The following is a 22,291-nucleotide window of genomic DNA, read 5'->3' as shown; positions in this document are numbered from 1 at the left end:
ATATCATAAAGTACGTTTCCTCAACTAGAATAAATAACCAAGTAAACGGCAATTTATATTAAAAAGTTTAGATAAAACTGGGTCAAGATTTATTTTGTTCCACTGATATGTATTGCTACATCGTTTAAATTTAAATACTCGCTATCATAAAGACCGACCAAACTCTGACGACCCTAATGATAAATACAGCGAAAGGCAGTATCCATTTGACTAAAGTATATGGCTGATGAAAAGTGTAGGCGGACTGCGGATCCGGGGAGTAGGAAAAGGTGAGACCGATTCCCGGAGGAGACACGGGAAAGGTGGACGCCACTCAATATTTTCTATTCATATCTGTTTCCCGCTTTGATCGTCTGAAATAAGGAACCCGTTGCTATCGGCTCAACCTTATATATAGAGGTTCCACTCGTGATTCGCTGTAATTGATAAAGAATCTACGTGAAAATAGACCATCGCGAAACCATGGGACCCGTGTCTGAACCCGAGATTAAATATACTCAGGTAGGAGAAAGTCGATGCGTTTCTAGTGGTTATATGCTAGTTAGCTAGCTTCACTATAAGAAATATGTCCGGTTTTAAGTAGGCTCTGGTTTGAAGTAATAAATTAATAAGTAGGAAAAATTTAAAATAAGCAGCTAATACCCTTTCATTTCCCCTTTTTAATGCGAGAAAAACATAAATTTATCATTAATGATAATTAACTTATAATTTTGAAGTACTTTATTGTCGACAAAGAACTATTTTAAGCCATTTAAATCCTTAGAACTATCTTAAGACATATCATCTCAACTTTAATAGCTATACGTGTTAAAGGCGTCGGTAGAAGTCAGTTGTAACTTGTAGGTCTGAAGAAAATAATTGTGTTAAAAAAGATTTTTTTTCAAAACAATGAGCACTGTAATTACTTGTTGAACTAGTTAATGACAATTTGAACCCAATAATCAAAGCTGAGTGAGTTCTTTCTAACAACACATAAATGAATTGACCTGACACTTTTAGCTGACAAGGTTAAATTTAGGTCCTTTACTGGCTGACTTTGCGTCGATCTCTCAGGCTACCCAAATTTTCTTAACTAAATGAATTTTTGCATTTGTGTGTTAGTTATTCATCAATAACGAATGGGTGGACTCTCTGGATGGCAAAGAGTTTCCAACCATAAACCCAGCCACTGGAGAGAAAATATGCGATATCCAGCAAGGAGGGAAGGTAAGATGGCTTCAAATTCAATACCTTTTAGAATTCAAACAGGGATCTCCAAATGGACGATCTTTCGTAAATGGCGATTTTGATTCTGTCCTTCAAAAACGCAATCTTTTAAATTAAAACTTTTAATACTCCTGCTATACAGGGTGTTTCAGAAAAGTTTGGCACACATTTACAGGCGTGTTCTTTGGGAAACCAGGAGTAAAAAGGTCCTATGAAACGTTTTCCTAAATTGAACCGTTTCAAGAATCGGCCTCCAAAACGACGAAAAACGCGCCAATGTGCAGTTTCTATTAGTCCTTGAACCCAATTGTTTCCGTTTACTAAGCATTTTGTTTTTATCGACAAAGATAAGAAAACGATCACTAGTATCAAAAGTTCGTTACTAATGGAAAGAAGAATTCTACGTGTAGAAATTAACAATAACAAGGTGTTTCATAGTAACCACGTCAATTGAAAGAAAGTTACTTATGGCATTTGAAGAAAAAAATGCGAAATTCAATAAGTACCAATTTAACTGAATTACAAAAAGATTACAAAATGATTACCTGGGGACACGCAAACCATTCTTGAACCCGTTCAAAGATTCGAGGTGTGTTACGAATTCGCGACCGAAACTATGGTTGCACTCCCTAACGGCGGCAGGTGGAACTACTCGTCGGAGGTCAAATTTAATGCACTGTGGAATGCAAGTTTGAATCTTTAGCAGACGCTTGACTAATTAGACCCCTTTTACGGTTCGGCACCGTTGCGTCATCTAGACCCGTTTCGGTCGCGAATAGTTTCACAGCGATCAATAATGTGTTGTCATAGTTCGTCAATGTTGCGGACTTCAGTCTTGTGTACGAATTTTTCAAGATGTCCCCAGAACTAAAAGTTGGGTATGGGTAGCAATTCATGTTCTTTGAGTAACAATGAGTAAAAACGTCTTATCAGAAAAGTGTTTGCATCTAGAAACTAGAATTATGCTATCGTTACGATTAAAATTAATGACAAGGTGGTTTAAATTACCACAAGACACAGTAAAAAATTATTTTTATTGTTTTATGGATTCTCAGATGTTACATGTACTGTTACCTAACAACATAACATTGATCATTGTATTAACAAAAGTGGTTCGAAATGGCCCCCATTTGGGTGTAGGCCAGCTTGAAAGATTTCTAGCTGTACGTCTTCTAGTAGCTTTGGTAAAGTGTCTTGTAGGAAGGTTAAGTACGACTCACCAGTTAGTCTTGTTTGTAGAAAATAAGGTTCAATTAAAGGGATCCATCACTCGCAACAGGGGAAAGCATAGGGGTCACAAAAAACTGGTTTTGAAGCACACTGCAAGTCTGGATTTTACCTTACCCCTATGCCTCCCCCTGTTGTGAGTGATGGATCCCTTTAAATGGTCGCCAACAATTTTCACCATAGAATATCATAGCAGGTTTAAGATATGGAATGTGAATTTAATTATCAAGGCCAATTCGAACCTCGTACCCGTCCATAAAAACTATTAGAACGTGTTGTTGACTAAACCTGTAGACTAAAACACTTTTTGTGGGTGACTATTTAATGAGACCATTAATTACAGAAGCCAACTTCATTCAGTGTACTAGCATTCGGGGGGAAACACGGAGGGGAGCTAGATACGTTCCAAAATGCCTCCCAAGGTGTTACATTTGTACTTACTTAAGGCAATAGAATTTTAAATAACTAAATTCAATAATTCCCTTTTTTTAATAGGCGTAGTCACCTTGTTATGGTTGAAACGTATTTCTACACGTAGCTTACTTCTTTCATTTAATAACGCACTTTTGATACTAGTTTTGTTTTTGAGGCTGATTCTTAACGACTAATTACTCGGATACGGTTTAATTAAGGGAAACGTTTCTTAGAACCTTTTTCACTCCTTGTTACCCAAAGAAGACGCCTGTTAATTTGTGCCAGACTTCTCTGAAACACCTTGTATAAGGTAGACCTTTTTTTGTCATTTAATTTAAATAGGTATTGTTCGGTAAATAATTCCAATCTCAGAAATCGTTACAGTTGTTAGATTTTAAGCAGGCGTACATATTACGATTTTCTATTTTAGACTTCAACATTAGCAACAGTTACTTAATTACCAAGAGTGTGCCAATTTTAACGTTTTAATTATGAAAAAACGATTGAAAAAATATACAGGCTATAAATAATCGATAGCATCAGTTAGGTTACAACTCGAAACACCGCCATAGGACCAGATCAGCTAGCGACTTTTAATGCACAGACTGCTCACATAGTCCATACTAATGTAGTGTTCTATGCGCTCTTCTTCGATTAGGAAAATATAGGTTCCTTTTGACATACAGTTATAAAAGGAAAGCAACAAATGCATTGATATTAATATGATTTATTGCAAACATGATTTTTTTGCCATAGTTGAAAGTAGTTAAAAGTGCTAAATTGAAAATAAGAAAATCCTAAAGAAAAGCAAATTTTTGCTATCCTTAAACATACTTTAAATGTCATAGCTTGTATACCATAGTAGTAGGAATAATAGTATTTACTTATCATTCTCGTTTTATGGAAATAACATGACAGATAAATCACTCCTCTTTATCTTATCTGATCAGATTAAATCAGTTAGAATTATCCGAACAAATATTTCAGAATACTATGAACTATAGTTAACTGTTATCTGCAGATGGTAAAATAAAATTATACGATTTAGATACAGTTGGGAAACTTTAGGTGTTAACAGACCAAATAACCAATAATATATCGTGATTGGATGCACTATAGCCATAACATTTGGGATATAACTTACTTACTTAAGTAAGTGTAAGACATAGTGGCTGATCAATTCTTCTTTTGTAAGTAGGCAGAGAGCTTTCCCGGCTAGACCAACTACTTGGACGCTTGTATAATCACCGCTTCTGTGATTGTACTCAATTTTCACCACCTCCAAAATTTAACATAGACTGACCCCCCTTGACGAATTTTTAGCTACACTTCTGAAGGTAGCAGTATTTTAATTTAAGTAAAAGTAACATCTAGATGCGAATTAGGGCTTAGATGTTATTTTATTTAATTCAATGGTATCAAAATGAGATTAACCGAATTTTGAAATCATCTGGAGATAACAGCTAGCTAGTTCACAGTAATTTGAATAAAACTTAAAAATTAATATTCATCCTTTTTAAAGCGAGGTATCAGATCAGAAATTAAACGTTACGTTTACTTTACGCGAGACGTTACTTTTTAAAAAGGTCGATCCAGCCAAAAAGAAAAAACTTTATCTAAAGGTTTTTACAATTTAGTAATAAGACATCATAACATTGTTCTAAAATCTATAGCAGAGAGCTGATTTTTTAACGGATTTTTAATTTAAAAAGCAGATCAATAACCTAATTCAGATCAGCTAAAGAGGCTAAGCGCGTATCCTCTGCTTTGTTATCTGCATAAAACGAGAATTTGAATTTACCATAGGCGCACCCAGGATTTTTTTCTTTGGGGGGGGGGGGGGGCGATGAGTAAAATTTAATGAAATCCCTAAGTATATCAAAAATATTTATTTAAAGAACAAAATCTAGTTTTATTATCTTTATGGCTTCGCTCATGCTTATTTTCTTCTTCTTCCTGAGGGTGCTTGGGCCCCCTTCCCCCCATGGGTGCGCCACTGAATTTCACAGTTTGAAATGGAAACCGTTAAGTTGAATAGCATTATTCTCTCGTAACATGATGATTAAGTTATTATTTTCCCTTTATTGCACATACAAGTTTTAATAGCATAAGTTTTTCGAGAAAAGTGAATTTGAACTCTCGCAAACTCTTGTGTAATGATCTAATGCAATTATAGGAGGACATCGACTTGGCGGTGGAGGCAGCGAAGGAGGCGTTCAAAATCGGATCTCGATGGCGAACGATGGACGCGTCGGCGAGAGGTCTTCTACTTCACAAGCTGGCCAATCTCCTCGAGAGAGACATTGAATACGTTGCGGTCAGTATTTTCTCTCTGTCAAATAATTATACAAAAACAGTTTTTTGAACTGAAAAAACGGCGTTTATTTTTTTAAATATTACGGCTACGAAGGGACAGAATATTAACAATTTATATTATTTGAATATTAATTTAATACGAGTTTTTCAATTCTTGCTATCAGTATTTTTGTGAAAATTTAGTTATCAGGCTAGCTGATAAATAAATATTTTTATAAAAATATCTTTATAGAAAGAACTATTCAATACTATTTAAAATGTTACCATGGAAACCAAATCACGTCGCACGAGCTAGGCTATAGATTGTCGATGGTAGCTAGAAGCAACAAACACAAGGATAACGCAACTAGCCTTTAAACACGCTAACCAGGGCCGAGCTCAGGGGGAGGCGAGCAGGGCGGTCACCCAAGGCCGCTAAAATTTTACCATAGGGAAGAATATACCGGAGGGCCGCTACACTCAGTTTCGCCCATGCATTTCGCCCGGGGCCGCGAGACCTCTAAGCACGGCCCTGACGCTAACGCAGTGTTGTGTACAAATTTCATTGGACGAGCCTTTACGCTGAACGTTTTACGGAAAGGGGGAAGACAATTTCCAAATTTTACCCTTCCGACGGCAGCAGGTGCTAAAGCCAATAGAAAATGTACACAAGAAAATGGACGTTTTTTGACGGGTTGCGTTCTCCTTGCGAAAAGGGCCCACGAGGGACTGGTAGGGGGGCCCGTAGCTGTAGGCTATACATCGAAGAAGCTCAAGGGGGTGGTGCAAATCAAGATAACTTGAGAAACGTTTTCAGGGCAAATCGAAGGGGCCCACTAATAGGTTTAACCCCGGGCCCCAAGATATCTCTGCACGGCCCTGGGGGCCGCCACTTGATCACGTATTTTTTTAAAAATAATATGCGACTAGGCGAAATAGATCAATGCAGGACCCGGGCCGGTCAAACATTATTCAGGGCCATGGATGAGAGCCGTTATTACTTAACGTGGGGAGGCTGTTTCTGGGTTTGGGCTTCCTCACTCTCCCTTCGGGCCTCTATGCACTCTAAAGAAAGTATTTTGATTGATTTTTAAATAAGTTGGTGAGCCATAAATAAATACCCAACCTAGCCATAACTTATTCGCTTATAAAGGACCGTTAAGCTTCCACTTTTAACGGATTTAAATTATTAAGTTATTTGCTTCCTAATTTTATACTAACTATACTACACCGTAAACTATTGGTAGAGAACCAGTGTAATTGGAGCGTTTTCTCTTGCATGTTTTACTACTGCTCTGAAGTAAAAGCAGTAATTGTAACTAGGAACGGTACACGCCTGATTGGTCTGAATTATATTCTGCTACATAAATTCGTCTGCTGCTTCAAATTCCGTTGGCTAATACAATCACATAACACTTGTAGAAATTAGGTTACACTCTGAACAAATCCCAATGCGCTACACTAAATGTTCCGAAGAATTACTTTATTACACTTTTCTTTAACCGCTTAATGAAAACATACGTTAGCTCTAACTTTGATTAATTAAACACAGGGATATCCCATAAAAGCAAAACCGCGGAAACGATTACTTTGAAACCTCTATTGGTGAAAACGGAGACATAACGGAAATGACTAAAGCCCATGCGCAATAAGTGGATCATGGGGATATATGTAGGCATCGCGATTCACCATCAAAGCAATTGAAGCAAAAAATGTTTAGCGATCATACATTTGAGTTGTAGGGAATACACCATCAGAACCAAGCAATATAAGCAACCGAGTCAATGGTTAGAATTTAATTACTGAAATTTGTAGTCTGAGAGTATATTAATTATTTATATGGAAAAAAAGGGTTGTCACTAAGCCTTGGCTCAAAATATGAAGATGATATCGTTTGACACACATTTTGCGCATGCGCAATGGGGTCTTCCGATGATTCGATAATTTCCTCTGATAGAGGGTTAATAACAATCATTTCTGCTACATAATGGAGTTTTAAGCGGGAGCGGTAAATCCCTGTGTTTAATTAGTCCAAGGCTCTAATATGATTAATATGATCAAAAATGCATTCATTCGAAAATATCTTTTTTCAGAGCTTGGAGACGTTAGACAGTGGGAAGCCTTATAAAGATGCTCTTTCTGACATTCACATGACGATAAATAATTACCGATATTTCGGGGGATTGGCTGATAAAATTCACGGAAAAACTATTCCCGCAGGTACTGTAATGATTCTTTCAAAGAAATTACATTTTCCGAGTGAGGTAGATGTGCACCCCACTAGGACAGGCATGCCCAGATGGGCGATCTTTAGTAAATTATGATCTCGACCTTCAAAATAGTTATCTTGACCTTCACAATGTTTATCTCTAAAATATATTAAGAAATTATATTAAAAATAACTAGTATAACCAAGAAAGCCCAGCCTTGAGAATTAAGGCCTAAAGATTTAATTATGTAGTTTTTTTACTTTGAAATGAAACTTTAGTTTGAATTGAGTTAAATGGTTAATGGAAAATTACCTCCACCATGTTCTTTAAATAATTTTTGTATTGGCTTCACAAAAAATCACTAATAGGTCGATTCTTCTGAAGATTCACTTGCCCTTTAAGTATAAGAACGTTGTCGGTTTTCACCCACTGAGTTTCAGAATTTTTATATTAGCGTCCTCCTCGGCTCAAGTTACCGACAAATTTCTATAGTGAAATTATTATTTCGTAATCGATATTATCATTTCGTGATCGATATTATCATTTCGTGATAGAAATTATTATTTCGTGATTGAAATTAGCATTTCGTGATTGAAATTAGCATTTCGTGATTGAAATTAGCATTTCGTGATAGAAATTATCATTTCGTGATAGAAATTATCATTTCGTGATAGAAATTATCATTTCGTGATAGAAATTATCATTTCGTGATAGAAATTATCATTTCGTGATATAAATTATCATTTCGTGATATAAATTATCATTTCGTGATTTAAATTATTTCGTGATATAAATTATTTCGTGATTTAAATTAATCGTGATTTAAATTATTTCGTGATTTAAATTATTTCGTGATTTAAATTATTTCGTGATTGAAAATATCATTTCGTGATAGCATTATTATTTCGTTATTGAAATTATAATTCCGTGATAGAAATTATTATTTCGTGATTGAAAATATCATTTCGTGATAGAAATTATTATTTCGTGATAGAAATTATAATTCCGTGATAGAAATTATTATTACGTGATTGAAATTAGTATTTCGTGAATTAAATTATTATTTAGTGATATTAATTGCTATTTCGTGATTGAAATTATTATTTAGTGATTGAAATTATTATTTCGTGATTGAAATTATTATTTCGTGATTGAAATTATTAATTATTGATATAAATTATTATTTCGTGATATAAATTATTATTTCGTCTTAGAAATTATTATTTCGTCTTAGAAATTATTATGTCGTCTTAGAAATTATTATTTCGTGATTGAAATTATTATTTCGTGACTGAAATTAGTATTTCCTGATTTAAATTATTATTTCGTGATGGAAATGATTTAACCGTTATTAAATTTATTAAATCGTGATTGAAATGATTTAACCGTTATTGAATTTATTAAATCGTGATTGAATGAATAAACCGACGTTATTTAATATATTAAATCGTGATTGAAATGATTCAACCGTTATGGAATTTATTAAATCGTGATTGAAATTATTCAACCGTTATGGAATTTATTAAATCTTTGTTGAATTTTCAATAATTTATTCCTGCCTATTAGGACACCCTAGTGGTGACCGAAATATTGAAGGTTACATTCCCTTTAACCGTAAAATTACTGTACTGTACTTAATCTCTATAGTAGTATCAAAGACCGCTTTAGCTAATGCAGTTACTTCTCGATTCCATGAGGTATTATGAAGATACTTTTTCCTTTCAGATGGACCGTATTTCACGTATACCCGAGCTGAACCAGTTGGAATTTGTGGTCTTATTTTACCGGTGAGTATATTAGCGTTTAGAATTAGAGACCCGTAGTTTATAGACTTTTTCAGAAGTTTTTCTAATAGTTTTTCGAATTATTAAGAATTGGCGCTACCATTTGTAACAAACTAATAAAATTGATCAAGAGTGGGTTGCAATAAGTTACATTTCATTTTAGTTTAAGATGGGTGCAAGCGTAAGTGGTTTCTAGGTCAAAAATCCGTATGGACAACGGCGTTTGAATTTGATAAATTCCTAGAATATGATTCTTCGTATCTGCTACCACGTGCTAAGTCCGGGACGAATTTTCCCCAACGCCGGTATAGCCCTTTAAACCCTAGCCGACATGAAATCCTGTATACGCCTTTGGCTTTTACCTGAATGAAACGATGACACTTTTTACAAGATTGCTCGTTTCCCAGTTTTACTGTAATACCCTTCACAATAAGTGAGCAACAGTCAACATCTGAAAACTCAGTGTTTTTACCTAGTCATATAATTAACGTCCCTTATGTATTTATGTTTATAATTGTCGGGGTAATGTGTTTAATGTTCACAATTGTCGGGGTTATTTGGGGGGATAGTATTGTGTTATAATAAATGTTAAACTCAAGTATGGAAAACTAAGCCTAATCACTCCACCTAAACTCAAATAGAAATAACTTCCTAGTTGCACAGTTATATTAGTAGTAGCTAATGCTAACAATTGGCGTAGATAATAGGCCTACCGGACATAGTAGACGTCAGGTATCAAAAATTGTTACAAAATATCCATACATTTTTGCTTACTAAACGACGAGCTGACAGAAAACCGACGCCAGTCCACGAAAATGCTGATATTACTACCGTTAAATTTTAAATTTTAAATCCCCATCAAAGAACTGCCTAGGAGGTGATATACTTTCGGAAGGGACAAGTAACTCTCTGTAGTCTTTGGTTTTTATTGATTTTTCCTACATTCATGCGAGTCGCGGAAACGGCTTTATAGCTTGAACGTACTAAACTGAACTCCCATCAAATAAGGGAGCAATTTTGGGCGGAGGGGGAAAACAACATAGCAGGATTTTATGAAAACCCCTATTAGTAGAATTTGGTTGCTAAATAACACTTTTTGGTATTATTCATCAGAGCCTTTAAGTTGCACTCTGACGTAATTTGGTAAAATATCTTTACTTTACTTTAATTTACCATACTTTTAACGCCCTGGAGAAATGATCAATTTTCATCTGTACAAGAAACGCCAAAACTTACAATTTCTCTGTTGTTTCGTCTGCAAAGCAGATGATTTGTTGTTATAGAACACAAAGTGTCTGCTCCGCATACCAAATTCCAGCAGCTTATGAGCTTATCGCCTTGGGCGCTGTGTAAACTGAAAATGTGAATTCCTTTTGTTCCAGTGGAATTTTCCAATGGTGTTAACGTCGAATAAAGTCGCCCCTTCCCTCTCGGCCGGATGTTGCATCGTTATCAAACCGGCCGAGCAGACCCCGTTGACGACCTTGTACTTGGCCTCCTTGGCGTTAGAGGCCGGGTTTCCTCCTGGTGTGATCAGTGTGGTTCCGGGTTATGGGGATGCGGGAGCCGCCCTGTCGGAGCACATGGACGTCGATAAAGTCTCTTTCACTGGATCAACCGAAGTAGGTTGCATTTTTGATAAAATAAATTAAAAAAACTTTTAACTTGAAAGATAAGTGAAATTGCTGCAGCCGCTGAAATTAGGTAAAACGCTGAAGTTATTTAAACCGGTGACGTTCGGTAAGACGCTTAAATAACGTTAAACGCTGAAGTTAGTTAAAAGGGTAACATTTAGTAAAACGCTTAAATTACATAAAACGCCGAAATAAGTTAAAATGATGAAGTTAGGAAACATTCTGAGATTAAATAAAAATCTGAAATTAAATTAAATTTTTAAATAAGTTAAAAAGGCGAAGTAAAAACACCCCAAAAGAACCTGTTATTCTATTGGCAGAGGTTTTGAGTTACTGCTATCGTATTTTTCATTAAACGCTAAAGTCGATAGCAAGAATCAGGAATCCATACCTCTACTTGGAATGCTTATCCGGCCGTATCGCGTATGGTAAGATCACTCTGACGGATTTGACCACGACTACGAGAGAGAAAATCCCCTCAAGTAGTTGTTTGTTAAAGGGCCCCACCGGCGTTTGAAATTCATCAGTTTCCCGCGCGAATCGCGGTCACATAGGGAAAGCTACGACACGTCGTCTGCTACCTGATTTTCTAGGTGAATTTTTCAAACACCGGTGGGGCCCTTTAAGTTTACATAGTGACGTCAAAGCATTCCAAGTAGAGGTATGATTTCCTGACGTAATAAATAATATTAGACCGGTTAAGCCCGAGTTAAAATCGATAAGGGTGATCGTGTGATTGTGTACAAACTGGTTTACTCTATACGTTTTCCCTATGAATTTTATTTATTTTTACTAATAGTCAACACTTTTAATTATGACTTATTAGTAATTGGATATCATTATTTATGAACAAATTAAACAGCTAGAATTGTTTTATTGAATTCCCAGGTTGGTCAAATTATTCAAGCGGCGGCCGGAAATTCCAATTCTAAACGAGTGACTCTGGAAACTGGTGGGAAAAGCCCTGTTGTGGTTTTTGCCGATTGCGACAGTGAGTTTTTTAAGCCCCATTTTCGTTTAAGATTAAAGTAGTAAGAAATAGAAATTAGGATTCTGCCTTAAAATAATTTCAATCCATTAAAAGAATTGTTTGGCTAAAATCTTAAATCTAAATCAAACGGCGTTTTCGAACCAGTTAATAATTAAAAAATTTTATTAGTAGCGTATCAAGATCATGTATACATGTCTGCCCTACGTTTCAGAAACACATTATCTCCCAAAATGGAATAAATCGATTTTTTGTAATTCTTATGAAAAATAACAATACTACAGCAATTAGGTAATTGAAAACTGGTTGTTATTGGTTTCTATTAGTTCGAAACCTAAATATGACAACGACTATCGCCAAAATTAAGTAAATCTCAGAATAATTTAACATAATGCGTTTTGTACGTTTATATTTGGCTAAACCTCTTAGCAGAAACGCATTGTGTGGTATAGTTATACTGATTAACGCCATTGTGACTGTAACCCTGGGAAGGCGGCAGATGAAATTATACGAAATGAAGACTCTTATTGGTTAATATCGTCACAATGCGTTTCTGCAAATTTCAGACGGTCGTTAATGCGTTTCTGCGGAGCATTTTCGAAACTTTTCGATTTTAATGCGTTTATGCATTTTCACATCTCAGAAACCAGACCAGATATAAAAATACGGATTTCAAATTTAGAATCAGTGCCCTAAAATTAGTATGAGGAGCATTGAAAAGTCAAAAATGGTCGATAATGCGTTTCTGAAACGTATAGGCAAATGTACAATATGAATAGTGTATTTATTTAAACTTCGGTTACGATGTTGAGACGATTTTAAAGAAGTATGAACTAAATCAGTAAATCATCTGCTAACACACGCTACGAGTTGTTCATACAGTAAACCACTCACATAGTGTTAAAGGCTATCAGCAAATTTTGTGAACACTTTTCGAACGCAACGTCTTGTTTTCGAGGCGTGAAATAAATAATTTGGCCTAAAGGTAATGTACAATATCTGGATAAAAAATTAAGTGTATACTCTAAAAAATGTGAAAACAACACCATCGCTCTTCGGAGTATACTTATTCAAGCCTCGAAAACTATTTGGCCCGCTAGGATGAATGTTTCATGCACTTAAATAGGGCCTTCCACTCTATGCGAGTGGATTACTCTATGGACTTGTTTTTAACATAACAATAGCTTCAGTAAAACGTGGTGGCGGAAATGTGAATTTCGTTTATCCATCGTAAACATGAAAAATCATTATCCCTTTAAGAATGTTCCCAATCCACATCACAGTGTACCTCTTACAATTGTAAGTCAATTAAATTGAGCCGGTATCGCATTGGTTCCTACGCGAATGAAAGTCGCAGGACTTTGACGTGTTACCTTCCCGTTCTCGTGACGGGAAAAACTAGACCATGTTGCCCACTTGTCGTCTCCACGTAATCGTTTTTCCTAAGTATAAATAAATACATTTAAGGCTGAAACGATTTTCAATATTTTTGTATTTATTTATTGCAGTTGACTACGCCGTTTTCTTCGCGCATCTAGCCTGCTTCTTTAACCAAGGTCAAATATGTTGCGCTGGTACTCGAACCTTCGTCCAAGAGGAAATCTACGACGAATTTGTGGAAAAAAGTCAGCAACTAGCATTATCCAGAATTGTTGGGAACCCGTTTGACGATACCACTGTGCAAGGACCACAGGTTACCAAACATGAATTTAGAATATTATGATTGAAAACCGATGACACCCCTATACCTTGAATGGGAGCAAAGTGTTATACTTTTTACCTTTATTAACTCGCCACATCATTCAAAGAAGTTCGAAATACGTGAAACTCTTAAAGGCCGAGTAGAAAGTTTATATTTTCCCGTGCGCCAATTTTGACCCCGGCAAACGGAACTTGTCGATTTCTTGAGGAGTAACAGCGTGGACACCGACGGCTCAGACTGTTTTTGAATAGAATATCGATAATGAGCATCACACAATCTGTCAGAGCTGTCAAGTAAGTTATCAGAGCTGTGAAGTAAGTTGTCAAAGCTGTCAAGTAAGTTGTCATAGCTGTCAAGTAAGTTGTCAAAGCTGTCAAGTAAGTTGTCAAAGCTGTCAAGTAAGTTGTCAAAAAAGCAAGTTGTCTTTAAAGACCGAGAAGAGACAACTTGCTTGACATCTCAGACATTTTGCTTGACAGCTCTGGCATCTTACTTGACAGCTCTGAGATATTGAGTGATGCTCATTATCGATATTAAATTCAAAAACAGTCTGAGCCGTCGGTCAAGATGTCAACGTTGTCACTTTTCAAGAAATCGACAAGTTCCGTTTGCGGGTGGTCAAAATTCGCGCACAAGAAAATAGAATCTTTCTTCTCGGCCTTTAAGGTGAACTTCAATTACAGCACACCTCCTTTTCTTAAACTACGAGTAAGCAGATAAATAATAAAGAAGTCAGTTTATTTAAAAATATTTACTTTTCTTTGTCTGTTTACGCTATTTTAACGGAAGGTCGTAGCGTATTTTTGGAAGGGTGAGGCTGAGTGCTTAGAGTGTTTTCATACCATTACTAATAAAGAAAGCAAAATCTCTGACATTAAAAACATGAACAGAAAAATCGAATAAAGGCGGTTTTTAATCTTCGCGTTGGCCCTGATTTTTACGCCGCTCCGCCAAAATGGCGCATCAAATATAATTCATACATTTCAGAAAACCTTTTAGATGAATGCCATTTTTAGGTAAATACATGTAACTGGTCTTAAATGCTGTCTTCCACAGGGGCGTACCGAACGTGGTGGAATTATCGAGGGCAAAACCTTTAATTTTTCCACTCAAATTTATTTTATCCGAGTTACTGTTCGAAATGTTTCTAAGAGATTTTCTTGAAAAACCTTCTTGAAAAAAATAGGTTCCTAAAAATAGGTCGTAAAAATTTTATTTCGTTAAATAGACCTTCATTACCCCTCAAAATTAAGAATGGCACTTGTTAAAGCAGTTAGTAGCTGATTCAGTAATGATTTCAGATCGACGACATCCAGATGGAAAAAATTCTGGATATGATAAAGAGTGGAGTGGAAGAAGGCGCCAAGTTGGAATGCGGCGGCGAAAGACACGGCGAGGAGGGATACTTCATCCAGCCCACGGTCTTCTCCGATGTCGAAGACCACATGAAAATTGCCAAGGAAGAGATATTCGGACCGGTGCAACAAATTCTCAAGTTTAAAACGTTGGAGGAAGTTGTGGAAAGAGCCAACAATTCAATGTACGGACTAGCCGCTGGCGTTTTCACGGATAATATCAAAACCGCGTTGATGTTTTCTCAAGCCGTTCGAGCGGGCTCTGTCTGGTAAGTGAGAGAACGCTCTCCAATTACTTAACGGGGCTACAGGGTCGGGTTTTTTGGTTTCCCCTTTCCATAAAATCTTTTTGAGGTTAACGGTAAGTGTAGGGAGCCATTGGCTATCGTGGGATAAAGGGCTTGCCACCACCCTCCTTTGCTGATTCACCTGGCCACCAGAATTAATGGGCTTAAAAAACCCTAGTTGACTTAAGCAGGTACCTTGAGTATTAGCCTAGCTGAATAATATTATTATTTATTTTGTCGAGAACCCACTAACCAATCGTAACAAAAATAAACTTAAAAGACCACAGTCCTTAACCTTAATTACGTAACTAATAATTCTGACCTATATTATTAATTCCACCATTCATCTTAAAGTAAACCAAATTACATTTAAAAGGGTCTGTAATTATTATTTAACTAAATGATAATATTATGAAACATTTTCAAACAATTACAAAAGATAAAATTAGGTATTGACTGGCGTTAAGTAATTTATAAACGGTACCGGATTCCTACAAACAAGACTATTATACCGTTTCATTTGATAAATAATTATATGAATGTACAAGGCTTAGTTATGTCTTATAAGTAAAAAGAGATAAAAAAGCTAAACCCTAAACAAATTTGAGGAAATTTAAAAACTCACAAATAACTCTTCAAATTTGTTTATGGTTTATATTTTTATCCCTTTTAATTATGGACTAATCTACTTATTCACTAATTTTATCATCCTTTGCATTGCAGTCCATAGGTGGTTCCTTTTAACTTAACATTTCGTATATACTATAGAGTGCCAGCAGCTTGAAACCCTGCGACGTCACCAATGTTAAACGTCTATTGAGAAAAAACGCGAGTTTTCATGACAACCATTACGGAAGCTACGGCTGTGACGTCACTAACTTTTAAAAACGCATCAACTGCTAGCACTCTATTCTCCACCATTCTCCCCCTATTCGGCTTTCCGTTGCTACGCAACGCGTTTTCAAATTTTTAATTGTTAGGCTTAGTTTCTCTTTCGGTGTAACAGTCGCAAGCCAGATTTCCCGCACGGTACTGATGAGTCCCAAATAGGACGAAACCGGTCTACCATTGGAATTTCTGGCTATTTTATTTAGTTTCTCACTCGAAAATCTATTTGCTCCGAGTTTCGCGTCTTTATGTTTGCTCGAAGAACTATTAGTACGAGCTATTTGTAAGTTTTTAAATTTCTTCAAACTTGTTGAGGGTTTAGCTTTTTTATCCCTTTCCATTATGGACTTTTCTACTTATTCGCGTATTTTGTCATCCTTTGCAATGCAGTCCATAGCCGTGGTTCCTTTTAACTTATTTATGGCTTGCAAACTTTACTATCAACTACTTCCTTGTAGTAAATTGTTCCCATTACTAAATAATAAATAAATTAAAAATTATTATTAGAATAAATAAAAAATTAGTAGAATCTAATCTTGTGAATTTCCAATACTTTTTTCTCGGCTGCCTAACGTTTACTTTATAAAATACACAAATTTCATGAAATGTTGAACCAAAGCGTGATACATTTATAAGCTCTCATAACAATAATAATGAGTTAAATATTACCCTTGTTTACTGATAAACATTTTGGCATAACCCCAATCCCCTTTAAGAGCCACAGAAACATTGGAAGTAATGAGCTTATAATTATTTCAGGGTGAACTGTTACTTCGCAATGTCACCTCAAACACCATTTGGAGGATTTAAAATGTCCGGTTTTGGACGAGAACTGTGAGTGCTAATTTGCTTTTGTCTCTTCACATATTTGAAACACCATAATTTGCATTTATTCGAATATTATGATGAGGAATTGTGCGATTTATTATAAATAATTATTTTAATTTTATAGGGGACCTGACGGGGTTTTACCCTACTTGGATATGAAAACGGTAATTTTAATGGAATCTTAACATTTCCATCGTTAAGAGCATAATAAATATTAAATATCTTGTTTTAAATTTCGCAGGTGGCTATTAAACTTCCGCAGAAGAATTCATAAATCCACGAATTTATTCATGGGAATGCATAATTTAATGATATAGCTTTATTCTGAAACCTAAAGGTTAATGAAATTTCACGTAATTCGACGGTTTTAAACAATAATTTAAGAGCTAGATAGATAACAAAAATTAAATGTAACAGAATGTGAATAAATGTTCCTGAATGTAGGATTTGGTTTGGGAGTGGCTAATTAAAACTTGAAATTAATTAAGCGATTGCACGAAAAAAATTTGACACTAAAATTAATAATAATATAATAAAAGATACTCCTAACAATTAGGAGGTAAACACACAAATTCAGAATTTATTCTACATGAACCTCACCATACCCGCAACAAGGCGAGCTCTATTTTCACATTTATTACAAGATAAAAGGAACATTTGCAAATTAACATATTTTAAAATAGATAAAAAAAAATTCTCTAGGGAGGCCCTTGCAAAAAGTTGTTAAAAACGAAGGCTATTTTTTTTGTTACATATAGTTTAATTTACATAACTATTTTTGTTTTGCTGTAGGGGTCACTTGAAAACCGAAAAGAGAGCAAATTTCCACCCCTCTCATACTGTACTTATTTTTTTGACGAGTGACAACTGATTGATATCTCTGACAACTTGTTTGACATCTCGGACAACTTACTTGACAGCTCTGACAACTTACATGACATCTCTGACAACTTACTTGACATCTCTGACAACTTACTTGACAGTTCTGACAACTTACTTGACAGCTCTAAGCCTCTGACAACTTACTTGACCGCTCTGACAACTTACTTGACAGCTCTTACAACTTATATGACAGCTCTGACAACTTACTTGACAGCTCTGACAACTTACTTGACTGCTCTGACAACTTACTTGACAGCTCTGACAGCTTACTTGACCGCTCTGACAACTTACTTGACCGCTCTGACAACTTACTTGACAGCTCTGACAGCTTACTTCACCGCTCTGACAAATTACTTGACAGCTCTGACAACTTACTTGACGGGTTAGAGTGTGCAATAACTGGTGGCTTTACCGGGGAGTTGGGGTCCGGCTCTTGTAACCCATAAGGGTGGTGGCGCACTGGGAGATGTTAGCGCTGGTCTAATGGTCCTATCTCCACCTCCAACTTCGGTCAATTAGGGGCTGGTAACTGGGTTTCGGTTCAGGCTAACGGAGAGGGTCCGTGCAAACTGGCCGCTTCGGCGGATTGGGTAGCCTGCTGTGGGGCGATGGGCCTCCGTATAAGGGCACGGCGGTCCTGTTTCCCGGCCTTTTGGAGTCACACCGGGATCTCCGGTGCCAGCTGTGCCGGGTTTCCTGGACTGCTGTGTGCTCGTCGTTCCCCTTTAGGAGCTCTCTCCAAAGGGTTTGACTCTTTACGTACGTAGGTAGAGTGTCGGCTGGAGTTGCTACAGCATCCACTCTTAATCCCACTGCTGTGTGCGAAATGGGAAATGGTCCACCCATTGCTGCACCTTCTGCTGGGTTGAGTGGCTTGCGTCAAAGGTGCGACCATCGATAGTCGGGTACTACTACCCATGCTGGATTTGTCACCTGTCCGGGCTAGGTGGACGCTGGCGTAGGGTACTATGATGATAGACCTCCGGTGGTATGGTCTCTGTTACTAGGTACACCAGGCTATACATTCTGACACACTTACTTGACAGCTCTGACAACTTACTTGACAGCTCTGACAGATTGAGTGATGCTCATTATGTTTATTCTAGTCTATTTAGTCTGAGCTGTAGGTCATGCTGTCCACGCTGTCATTCCTCAAGAAATTGACAAGTTCCGTTTGCAGGGGTCAAAGTTAATGCACGAGAAAATAGAATCTCTGTTCTTGGAATTTAAGATGTAGGCTTAGGATAATCTGCATATCGGATATTCAGAGCGTAATTTTCAAGTATCTCAACCAGCAATCTGATCTCAAATTGTATCTAATTTATTCTTCCAAGTAATTGATCCGAATTAATCTCAATGGATTCAGTTAGTATATATTTAATCTTGTGGAAATGAAATTAAGGTAAACAGAAATCGATAGCTGTGAGTCTTCTGAAATCTGCTTACATGAATTCAGATTAGTTTCGCGTTTAAACTATTTGTTTTACATTTTGACCCATCAACTGATCTGATAATATCTAAGAGTTAATTCTGATTGTCTGATGTATCGTAATTATTTTATCGGTTCAGATAACTGTTATCTGAAATTGATTGGAAACACTTAATATAGAAGGCTCGAGATCGTTCAAATCGAGAAATACAGTTCTACATGTAGCTTCAACAAAATTGCTCCAAATTATGACGGCACACCCCACATTTGGTTGTTACTTAACCAGGATCTGGTGATGTTTTTATATGGTAATGTATAATTAAAAATATAGTTTTATATTGCACGGCTCAATTTTTTTTTACCAGATAAGCAGACGGTTAAATCAGTCTCTTTGCACCCGCTTTTGAGGAGTAGTAAAAGGTGTAACCCCAATACTCGTGCTTGACGGATATTTCACGGTGTAGAGTAATTATCTCTAATAGAGCCAGCTAACTTTAGAGCAAAGGGTGTACACCGTTTGTTCGAAAACAAGCGAAAAATATCCACCTTAAATTGGCACCACTGGAAATTTTGGAAATTCGAACTTTAAAGCCAAACGAACGGTTTTCCTCGCTGAATAAAGATTGATATCTTTAAACTTGAATTCCAATAGCAGACGAAGTTTACCTTAAATATTATCGTGGGTGGTTAATCCATGGACAGTAAATTAAGAGGACAGGTTTTCGATACCCTTCCACAGTGCATTTTATTTCTCCCCGCGTATCAATCAGCTCGAGAGACTCCGAGGGAGTCTTGCAAGGTCGTTTGTATCACGTGATCTTAAAATTTCAAAATGGCAATCTAATGCGGTTGATATTGTTACGTAATTTTTTGCGCTTTATATTTGGGTAGTTTTTAATTTTGGTTCTTTAATTCAATAAAAACTATCAACTGATATTTAGTAGGCCTATATCATATTTAATCTAAAACACGTGAAAAAAACCTTTTGGCCTAAAAATGTACTTCGTGTTTATCTTTTTTCTTTTTTCGAACAGTATCGTCCACTCTTAGCGATACTTGTTTTTTTCAAATAACCTTGGCTGACTCCCTTACGACGTTAGTGTGATTGGTTTACGGGGGCTAAAAACCAGGCTTTTTACCGATCCTCTAAAATCTACTATCCATGGTTAATCTCTCTTTTGAGCTAAAATTTTTGGATATACACTTCTTAACTCACTGACTAACAATTCGGTATTTTACTTACTACATGTTTTCATAGCTATCACAAAAAATGGTGTTAGTTGAATATAACTATTTCAATTCCATAGAAAATATAAATTCGCCGTCAAACTCGATTTGGTGATATGGCTTCCAACAGCTCTTTTTTAGGGAAGTGTTATTTTCCACGCGACCTGTTAATATCAGCTCATTTGATACAAGACAATAATGCAATTAGGTTAAGCCTCTGCGTTAAAGAGTGTCACGAAAAATCTAAATCGGCAGAACGTTCGCTACAAAGGTAGGGTTTAGAATTTCTGGCGTCCCATAGTTCTAAGTACCTGAAATAATTCTTTCTCATACTAAATCCATATTTGAAAATCTGAAAAGGCAACGAGTAAGCAACTGAGTAAGTGGGTTTTTCGTTTTTCGTTTTGGGATAATTCAATTTTTCTTCCAAATGCACTTTAATTTATTCTTTCAGAACGTGCTGTTGAATGAAATCAATTTTTAGCATCGCCATTTGTATGGAGGTTGAATACATACTGACCGTAAGAAGAATGTTAAAGGTGTCTCATTAATAGTAGCAAAATCGGCATGTCGGTTTTGATAGTAGGTTTAGCCTAAAAGTCATTCTTACAAGTGGTTGAGCTCATTCTATGGAAAGCGTTGATAAATTTCTATATTTTTGACGCACTCCAAAACAGATAATGCTACAATAAAACTTATAATAATAGACGAGTAAAGAAAACCGCTTTACATTTAAAACATTTTAACGAACTTCCGAGGGAATTGTGGGTAGGAAAGGAGAACCTGATTGGCTATTACGGGAGTCTGCGAAGTGGCGTTTCAGTGTTCCACATCTTAAACTAATTTATTTAATTATTAAATTTTAATGATTAAAACGGTTTTTAAATAAGAAAAACGTAGTTCCTGAAGATGAACTTAACAACTAGAGAAAAAAGGTATGAGAATATTCAATTCTAACTTAAAAATGTTTTTCGGACAAGTTTTAAAGCATCTTCCAATGTAAGTCTGCTTTGAAAGTGATTTTAAATGAAGATTTAAGTTTACAAAAAGGAAAGCTTCTACAACTTTAAACCACCCTGGACACTCATTTAACAAAATTAATGTAAACTAATTATATTTAATAATAGTAAAACGATGATATATTTTTATGTATATCGTAAACAAAAAATTATAACACAAGCAGCCGACGTTCATAGACCAATAAAAAAAGGTTGATAGTTGAAAAAATTCGCCGTAAGATGTCGCTACCATCACAAATATCACGTGACTAGGCTGTATAACCCCCTTATTAAAAAAAAATTCCACGTGAAAATTAAAACTGGCAATTAATTTCTTTACTCGTCTATTACATTCGACACGATCAGGACCGAGTTAATGACTAGGCAGTATAGGCAATTGCCTAGGGCCCGCGCTTTGGTAGGAAAAAAAAATGCTAAAACATTGGGGCCCGTGTAGAAAACTTTGCCTACGGTCTTGAAATCTGCAATCGCGTCCTTGGGCACGATAGATTTTCGTTTGAGAAAAAACGAATGAAAAACACCTGCCAGTACATGTACCTGAGGTGTTGAAATAAAATTTTCATCAAGTTTATTTTCAACTAGTCACCTTTTATTTTTTTAGAGTGTACCGGATTTTTACGAATGTCAGACCTCTCGAAAAAGATATGCTTACGGATAGATATTTTCCATTTTATTTTTTATCGTGTTCAAGGGTTTGCTTTTGATATATTATAAACGTTTTATCAAAAATGTATTTATTTACACGTCAGAAGAATGACTATATTGAGACGAGTCTAGGACATTATGCTGGAATCTTCCTCCGCACGAAAGGGGGGAGAAAACGTCATAGGCGTGCGCTTCGAGTGTGTCGGAAGTTATCAGTTTAAGGCAGGGCATGAAATAAGCACAGGACACTGGGCATTCCCCGATAAATTTT

The 22,291-nt window shown here is 36.1% G+C and overlaps 1 protein-coding gene across 1 annotated transcript; it reads left to right on the top strand.

The window, feature by feature from the left end:
- The first annotated feature begins 462 nt into the window (after window positions 1–462).
- Window positions 463–17,181, top strand: LOC149955584 (aldehyde dehydrogenase, mitochondrial-like). The gene is made up of 12 exons (XM_090164561.1): window positions 463–501; window positions 1,102–1,206; window positions 5,024–5,164; window positions 7,236–7,362; window positions 9,078–9,139; window positions 10,519–10,758; window positions 11,659–11,761; window positions 13,267–13,451; window positions 14,762–15,084; window positions 16,750–16,824; window positions 16,943–16,982; window positions 17,060–17,181. Exons 1-12 carry the CDS (start codon window positions 463–465, stop codon window positions 17,090–17,092), a joined length of 1,473 nt encoding a protein of 490 aa, XP_090020687.1. The 3' UTR covers window positions 17,093–17,181.
- The last annotated feature ends 5,110 nt before the right edge of the window (window positions 17,182–22,291 follow it).

The sequence above is a fragment of the Leiobunum rupestre genome, chromosome 2 (assembly GCF_980474605.1).
Source record: "Leiobunum rupestre chromosome 2, qqLeiRupe1.1.hap1, whole genome shotgun sequence".
Taxonomy (NCBI): Eukaryota; Metazoa; Arthropoda; class Arachnida; order Opiliones; family Sclerosomatidae; genus Leiobunum; species Leiobunum rupestre.
Note: the sequence above shows the minus strand (reverse complement) of the source record. Positions and strands in the feature narration are given on the sequence as shown.

Coding starts and splice junctions, on each gene's coding strand:
- LOC149955584 (XM_090164561.1), top strand. CDS start 463: ATGGGACCCGTGTCTGAACCCGAGATTAAATATACTCAG. Junction 7,363..9,077: donor CGGAAAAACTATTCCCGCAG/GTACTGTAATGA, acceptor TTTTCCTTTCAG/ATGGACCGTATTTCACGTAT. Junction 11,762..13,266: donor GGTTTTTGCCGATTGCGACA/GTGAGTTTTTTA, acceptor TATTTATTGCAG/TTGACTACGCCGTTTTCTTC.